At 43.6% G+C, this 8,480-nt stretch overlaps 1 protein-coding gene across 1 annotated transcript; it reads left to right on the top strand.

The window, feature by feature from the left end:
- Positions 1 to 3,443: 3,443 nt before the first annotated feature.
- On the top strand, positions 3,444 to 7,355 carry rsph3 (radial spoke head 3). Its single transcript, XM_076037769.1, has 7 exons — positions 3,444 to 3,791; positions 4,229 to 4,425; positions 4,647 to 4,792; positions 5,058 to 5,261; positions 6,014 to 6,176; positions 6,503 to 6,589; positions 7,214 to 7,355. Exons 1-7 carry the CDS (start codon positions 3,682 to 3,684, stop codon positions 7,285 to 7,287), a joined length of 981 nt encoding a protein of 326 aa, XP_075893884.1. The 5' UTR covers positions 3,444 to 3,681; the 3' UTR covers positions 7,288 to 7,355.
- Positions 7,356 to 8,480: the final 1,125 nt, after the last annotated feature.

Raw genomic sequence — 8,480 nt, 5'->3', positions numbered from 1 at the left:
CAAAGCCGCCGGCCGAAAAGCCATGCTGTGATTGTGCGTTGCTCCAGCAGAGAGGCGAAGAAAGAAACATTACTTTTTCATGTGTTTCTTAGACACACGGGAGAAGGAGAAGAAGAAAAGGTTAGCTTGAGCGGCGGGTGCAGTGGAACTTTGTTCCAGTTGCATAACGGAGGCTAACGAGCTTTATTGAGAGAACAACATGTTCTGCCGCACTTGCGAAAGCGGAAGGAAACCAGACGAGGTCACATGGGCGGATTTGGTTTTTCTCTGAATCGAGGTTCCTTTTTGGCGTCTGGTGGAGAGATGAGCTGATGACACCTCTTATCTTGTTCCTTCCCCTTTTTGCGCTATTTCCTCCGCAGGATTGTTTTTGTTCGCCTCGAATGCCAAGCCCGGCTCGCAGGGCTTGTTTTGCCGAGCTGCGCGTCGCAAATTTTCTCTCTTTGTAGCCGGTGCAAAACACCTTAATTTAATATACAAACTGATGAGCCAACGCCGAAGAGAAAAATAAGGACAGACAACATCAATTCGCCGCCCCCTGCGTTTCAATGTCCTGTCTGGAAATAGGAATACGGGTTCATCCTCAACAATTACGAGTTTCAACAGAATCTTTCAAACCACGGTGGTGTCTAGACTTCTGTGCATCGCGGCCCAGGATAAAGGCGCAGACGCTGTGCAGTGAAGGCATCGAACCCTCCGCTCAATAATTATTCAGTGGTCACAGCCGGCGAATTGAGCAGCATCCGCCGCCAGTGTACACTGGCAAGTTCCCGGCCCCCTCCGAGGCCTCGTTAACTGTGACGGAGCCAGCCAGTGCGTTGGCAGCCAAGCGGGCCTTACAGTAATTAGCGGCCAGTCACTGTTTGCAGAGTAACAAGTCTCAGTCAGTAATAACGACTCGCTGGTCAGAGGTTTTCCGTGCGTGCGTTTTCAACCGTGCGGTTTCTTGCTGCCACACAAACAGGGAACAGGGTATCGTCTACCTGGACTTTGAAGGGCACTGGGGGAAAAAAACTTCGACTTACTCCCAGAAACGTCTCATGGATCGGAATGACACACGAACAGATATATACAGGGTATGTGTATCACCCATTTTCGCGACCAAACAGAGGGCAACAAATCCAAATAAAACCGATGAAAACATGACATATCGCAGTTTCATACTGTCATACTGTCATCACACTATGACACCGTGGCTGTGTTATTTGTCAGGGTACAGCTTTGATTGTGCTTTTGCACAGTCTCCCGTGCTGTTTCTGTGTTTTCAAATTATTTTGAAGTTTTAAAAAAAAAAGAATAATTGGAGAGATGATCAAACTGGCCAGCACTGTATGTGATGCCGCTTACATAACTACCCGTGGCTGACAGTCAAGACTCATGCAACAGTGCTCACAGTGGCAGCCCCCCCCCCCACCCCCACCCCCCACCCCACGGCCGGTGCTTAATGAGCTCTGAAAAGTGTAAACACCAGAACAATAACACAGAGAAAAAAAAGCACCGCCTAACAGAATCCACTGCAATCCTTTTACAATAAGAAGGGCATCAAACAACGCCGTTGTCTCCTTCAGCTGCAATAATATTTGGCTGTTTGCGCTCGACAGACACACACACGCGTGCACACAAACACACACACACACACACACACACACACACACACACACACACACACACACACACACACACACACACACACACACATTTTCTGGCAACGTTATGTAATGCAGTCCTTTAATGACATTCAAAGCGTACTTCCATCACCAGTTCACAAACATGTTTACACACACACAGAAATAGGCACTAGTGCGTTGTACAAATGTATGCACACATATTTCTAATTGAAATATGTGTGTATGTACACACAGACATATATATATTTTAACACCTGTAATCATTGTAAATAAACGTTGTTATTAACTGCATGTGTGTGTGTGTGTGTGTGTGTGTGTGTGTGTGTGTTGCCCTTTGCAACAGATAAGATACTTTCCGTGCAGATCATGATTAAAAGTGGTTCATGCACTTCCTCCGTGCTCGACGATGCATAGCGGATTAGGATTTGCCGCTAAACAAGAAGCACAACAGAGCCTCTCTCTGCTCATTACGGATTATGTAACAGCTCTGTCTCAACATCTACAATCGCAACAGTGTCATGGCAACACCGATGACAATACACCGATGATGCTGCACAAGCCAGCCTCGCAACGCACTGAGATGTGCCATTGTGTACAAAAGTTCCAAATAACGCAAAAGCACGCAAAAGTTCGTATGCACTGTACTCAATGAGTTCATCTTACCCTTTGGCTTACATATTAACATTTCTCTATGACGCATACAGAAATGTTTCTGTCAAACTGCATTTCTCCACTCGTGGCCTCCATTAGAAAAACACATGCACGCAAAAACCGGCAGCAGTGTTTGCACACGGCTTCAGGTCTTTACACGGCCTGCGACAGGTATTTAGCAATTAGATTCACTGTTGCTGATAGGAAGGCCGCATGGGGATTTGACCAGCCCTGCCTCTGGCATAGAAGATGGGAAGCAATGTGAAGAGTATCGCTATATTATTGCTTTTAAAAAGGAGGGATAAGTGACTAGATGAGGAAAATTAAATCTAGACTTTGAAGTCAAGTAGCACGAATGGATGCAGATGAAGAATAAACGCTGATAATTCTGGTTATTCCTACAATGTTAAACTTTATCAAGGAAAAACAAGGGAAGGAGTGGGAGCACTGGTCATCTTCTCACCCTTGAATTGCAGGTTGTTGTTTTTTGTTTTTTTTTCATATATATGCCGTTCAGTCACCACCGTGCCAACAGTACAGATCTCATCTTGCAAGATAAAGTCTAAATATAACATTGAAAAGCAGTGGTTTCTGATAGCATCATGGTTAGACATTTTTGAACATCATCTTGTTTTCCCTGCTGACAATGACAAACAATTCATTATCAGTAAAAAAAACAAAAAACAAAAAAACAGAACAGAATTAAAAAGATAAATTGACAGTGTTAATGATTTGCAACGAGTGAGGTATACCGTGCAGGTGAATGGTCGTTTTTAATGGAAAGTAGATTTCATTATTTTGCCAAAGCTTACTGAACTAATTAGATTTTACATACACAGACAGCAATGAAACGATTTCTGAGAAGAAGTTTTACGTGATCCATGTATTTTTTGTTTAAAGCGTGTTTCTAGGAAGTGGGCTAGGTGAGAGAAACAGCTGAACAGCCATTGTGTCAATACAGCCACGCTGCCTGTTTTACATTAATTGTCCACCTGATGGCGCAAAGGAACAACTAAAGCGCCATTGGTTCGTGAGGGCTTCACTTCCGGGATTCCTCAAACCAGGTTATTTTACCTGGAAGAGTCGCGATTTGCTTTAATCTCGAAATGTCCCCTTTAATCTGTGATTTAAGTCACAATTTCATCTTGTTGTTACGGCAAACAATACACGTGTTTCACGCGCAAGAATTAACCCTCGCATGTTGCTTAAAAGGGAGAGCGATAAAAATTAAGTTTTATTCAGACGTATCATGAAAGGAAGTGACGTATGTGTCACCTGACTACACTTCCTGGAAACGGTTGCTACAGCTGTGCTTACCTCCTCCCTTTGGAGAGCGTTTGTGTCGAGCAGCGTTTTTAACTTGTCGCGTTTTCTTAACTAATGCAGTGCGAACAGTGCAAACATGGCGTACGTTTCACAAGAGCGGATGGAACCAAGTAAAACCTACGTGTACTCCAGTCGGCCCAGAGTTGTTGAGAAGCGGCCCAAATACAGAGAACCTGCGCCCGAACAGTTACGTTTGTTTTTGTGAATACGGAATGGTAACGTTGGCCCTCGCTGACAATGACAATGTGGCGAAATGTCTCACGAAACTAGATATACCTCGTAATTGTATGTAGAGTTTTCGTTCTAAAGTTGCATTGTAATCATACGTAGTCAGTCAAAAGAAGTGAACTAAAAAGAAAAATTAAAATAACACTTTTGACAACGTAATGCGACTATAGGCCAAAGTTAGATTGTATTGATTTCACGACGTCTGAATAAATTCACTAATGAAAGATTATTAACAATTATTTTTGCAAATTTTTCTGCACATTTTGTGACTGACCATTACCATAACCTTTCTTTAAAAAGGATTTGTCATAGTTCCAATCCACGTGAGATTCTAGCATTAACTGAAACTTTAACAAAACCATTTTCCTCTGTTTTTTTTTTTTTTTTTTTAACAGAACATCGAGTAATCAGGGAAATGCAACGTGTGACGCCCGCGCTGTCAGAGGAAACAGCCAAACCTCCAACCCAACAGACAATGCTGACAGGCAGCCGATCTGGCGGAGATCCATGCCTCGACATCTAACCAGGGGGCGCAACAGTCCCATGACTCCTGAGCCAATACCTGGCAGACAGCACATTGACGTTCAAACAGGTCAGGTGTCTCTCTGATCTAGGTATCTGTGTGTTTTTTGTAACTTTATTTGTTTACTTGGGAGGCACAGCATATATTGATCATATATTAGGCACAGCTTTCAATTTTTTTATTTTTTTTATTTTTATAGATTTATGGGTCAGGGCGCAATCTACATATACAGGAGTTTGCAAGAGTGATAATTTACAATCTAAGTCCCTGCCACTGCACTTTATTTCCAGACCGCTATCTTGAAGAGTTAAGTGATGTCATACAGACGACAGAGATTGAGATTCAGACTGATGCTTTCAAGGACCGACCTCCATCGCCGCTCTTCATACCTGCCAAATCTGGCAAAGATGCCGAGACGCAGATAGAAGAAGGCGAGGTCAGTAAATCTCTGTCCACTTGAATGCCATTTTTTAAAAGCTGTTCCGTTTGCATTTCCAAGTCCACCTAAAATGGATCTATTGGCAAGTAATGGACGAAAATAAATAAATGCTTTTGTGTTGATAAAATCACGAAAAATTTGCAATTGCCGTAGCACGGACATTGTTTGTGATCTGCTTCCCCACCACGTGACTCCAAATCTTGCACAGCCGTCCTTTTGAAAGGAGGTTACAAAACGTGTTCCGAATATGACTTCTCCGCAGCTGTTTGACTTTGACCGAGAGGTGGAGCCGGTGCTGGAGGTGCTGGTGGGTAAGACGATAGAACAGTCCCTGGAAGAAGTGATGGAGGAGGAGGAGCTGGCCCGTCTCAAGGCGCAGCAGAGAGCCTTCGAGGAGCTCCGCAACAACGAGCTGGCGGAGGTGCAGCGGCTCCAGGAGCAGGAGAGGCGGCGCAGGGAGGAGAAGGTGAGAAGTCTTGAAAAGGTCAAAGTCAGTCCCAGCGTTGTCAAGTGCGCAAATCCTCAGGAAACCGCGCTAAAAAAAAGAAAAGAAAGAAATCTCTGCGTCAAATGGCGCTTTATCCCAGAACTAAAGGGCCTTTCAAAGAACCACATGAACGCCACAGGGTCTAAATTTCGCCCCAGGGTTTTTATTTTCACCTCTGTATCTCCCTTTTGTGTGGAAATGGTACTTTAAGGACCTGTCTCTTCCTGGGCCGCCGACTGCGCAGAGGCTGTTTCTTCAGCACTGCGTGTGTCCGACTGAAAGGTGCTACCTTTTCGGAAATAGGAAGAAAAGAAAAAAAAAGAAAAAGAAATTACACATGGCACCTGGCTCTCAAAGTGGAAAAGTGCTGTATTCCTGAAGTTCCTGAAGTCCCTCATTCAGAGCTAAAGTCCCAGTGGTGGAGAAGCAGCTTATACCTCACAGATAGGACGCGCCTGCAAATCAGGTGCCTCGTCACAGCTCCAACCTGTCGGTATTTATCTTTCTAAACCAATTTCAAGTGTTTGAGTGGTGTGCGGATGAACTCTGCTTGTCCTTGTCACTTCTTGTCAGCCAAAGTGACATTTTTCCTTTTTTTTTTCTCTTTCAAACTTTTTGCAGCAGTTTGTGGTCTCCGCGCCTTCCGGAAAATCGATGGCTATCACCGCCGTACTAAGAACCAGAATCTTGTCTTTTTTCGCAAACAAAAAGTTTCTCCTCTTTGACCGCAGGAACGTCGAATTGCCCAGGAGCAGGAGGTGTTGAAGAAAGAAAGGGAGACTGCTGAGAAGATTGCCGCCCGGGCGTACACTCAGCGCTACCTGGCTGGACTCTTGCCGGCGGTCTTCACCTCGCTGAGGAGTCACGGCTTCTTTTATGACTCAGTGCAGCTCGGTAGGGCTTCTCCTCACTAATGGCCCCTGTGGCACCATTCACACGCTCACCTTATCTGACGCTGAGCTGCCACACAAGTTCAGCGTCAAAAGTAAAGATATGATCTTTGTTGCACAAGCTGGTCTATAAAAAAAATGTAAGGTTTCAAGCATCTCACCTTTCTTTCCTTATTTCTTTTCTTTCTTTCTTTCTTTTTTTCTCACTCGCTTTCTTTCTCTCTTTTTTCCTTATTTCTTTCGTTCTCACTTACTTTTTTCATTCTCTCTCTCTCTCTTTCTTTCTCTCTTTCTATCTTTCTTTCTTTCTTTCTTTCTTTTTTCTACCAGACATTGAAACTAATTTCATGCCCTGGCTGATGGAGGAGGTTCACTACTCTCTGGATAAAAGATATGCTGCAAGAGAAGTGCTTGACAGTAAGTGATTTTTTTTTGTTTTTGTTTGTTTTCTTTTTTTCAAGCTGCGCACACCTTTGAAAACTGAAAACCAGCCTTCTTTGATGAGCGGCTCATCCCACGGTTGGTGGTTCGGATCGCGGCTCTAACTGTCCACGTGTCAAAAGTGTCCTGAGGGAATGCGTGTATGTCTGTGTGTGTTAGAGAGTGGGTGAATGAGAGGCTTTGTTAAATGCTTTTGGGTACGGAAAGGTGCTCAAAACAGTGCTACTACACGAGTGGGAGAGGGGGGGGTTACATTTACATTTTTAAAAGGGTTTTAATCAGTTGGGTCCCTGCAGAATACAACCATTAGTGAGATTTGTTCATATAAGTGTAGGACATTGTTGACACACACACATTGACATTTAAAATTGACTTCCATCACCTGTTCAGCAACACAAATAGGCACCGGTGTTTTATATTGTTGCCAACTTTTTGTTTGTTCTTATGGATATAAAGTAAAAGACGAAAAAAAACTTCGCGTCTCCCGCCGAAGGTTGTGCCCTGCTCTTTATATTGTTAAGAGCTCCATCTAGTGGTTGCATTTCAACATTACACGTTTACTGCACTGTGCTGCTACTGACCCGCTGTCCCCTCTTTCAGATGTCATCCATGACATCGCACAGATGAGAGTGGAGCTGGAAGAAGAGATGGAGTCAAATCTGTCTGACCGCTAGACAGGAAGTTTGGAATGTTTGTCTGCAGTGTCCTCTTTTTTTTTTTTTTTTCTTTTTTAATAAAAATATTCTTCGAGGAGTGAACTCATTAAAAAACAACAATTGTTGTTGTTTGAAGGCGTACTTTTTGTTCTCGTTACTATTATAAGAACCCTGCTTTTATTCACCCATCACATTCTGCCCTGTTTGCCAAAGCTAGATGTCACAATACAGTCAATAGCCGCAAATTCTTGTACCCACCCTAGTATGTAAACAACTGTGATGGAAGTTGTGATTAAATTATGTAAAACTGACTGCTGGTTTGTGGTTGTTATGTCATTGGTGACTGTAATAGCTTAAAATGAGGAAGTTTTGCTTCCCCCTTGTCTTCTGCTTGGTTGTGATCTGAAACCTGAATTTACCGTTGCTAAGTGTCGAAACACCAGCATGTTTCACTTTTGACTGACTATTAAACAGGTGTTCTTTGTTTTGTTTTTTTTAAAACCAGAGCACAGGCCACGTGACCAGACGAATCCGGCGTACACCGAAGTTGTACTCGCAAATGTCGGAGTACGCTTCCTTTTCAAATTGTGCCACAATTAGGTCTAACCTTCGATATATACGGCTCTATTTTAACCCCGTCATCTCATTGGTCGGCTGCTTCCGTGACCCCTCCTCCCTCCGTGACCCCTCCTGCGCGTGTTCTGTGTTTGGTTTACACGGCGCATGACGACGATGCGCGTGCTGCCGTCCGAACGGTGCGATGGAATCGGGAATTCCAAGTTTTGATAACAGAAACTAATTCGATTTAGCAGCTACATAGTTATGGTCCGTGCTGAAGTAAGCTTGCATCTATCGCCATTAACTTTACAAATAAACACAGACCTTTTATATTTTACAATTCGAACGATAAAACTGCAGAATAAAGCAAGAAAACAGAGTACAATGAACATGTAGCGTGGTAGAATATTAAAGCATGACAGTAAACATCGGCTACTAAGAGTGAACAGAGCAAAACGTTAGGCTTTAATAGAACACAATGCAAAACTTTATTTTTTTAAAAAAAAGCGGGGGGGGGGGGGGGGGGGGGGTAAACGGTAGACTGTTTGGTTAATTGCTCATAGTATCAGTGTGGTCTACCTCGCCTTAGTGGCTTTGACACGAAGCTCCCCGTTGTCAAAACAGCCTAGACGGGATTTTCCTGACTGTCATTT

The sequence above is a fragment of the Nelusetta ayraudi genome, unplaced genomic scaffold, assembly GCF_046127955.1.
Source record: "Nelusetta ayraudi isolate G7.1 ecotype Tasmania unplaced genomic scaffold, CSIRO-AGI_Nayr_v1 ptg000052l, whole genome shotgun sequence".
NCBI classification, from domain to species: domain Eukaryota; kingdom Metazoa; phylum Chordata; class Actinopteri; order Tetraodontiformes; family Monacanthidae; genus Nelusetta; species Nelusetta ayraudi.
This window is presented reverse-complemented; position numbering and strand designations above follow the sequence as displayed.

Coding starts and splice junctions, on each gene's coding strand:
- rsph3 (XM_076037769.1), top strand. CDS start 3,682: ATGGCGTACGTTTCACAAGAGCGGATGGAACCAAGTAAAACCTACGTG. Junction 3,792..4,228: donor AGAGAACCTGCGCCCGAACA/GTTACGTTTGTT, acceptor TTTTTTTAACAG/AACATCGAGTAATCAGGGAA. Junction 4,793..5,057: donor CGCAGATAGAAGAAGGCGAG/GTCAGTAAATCT, acceptor ACTTCTCCGCAG/CTGTTTGACTTTGACCGAGA.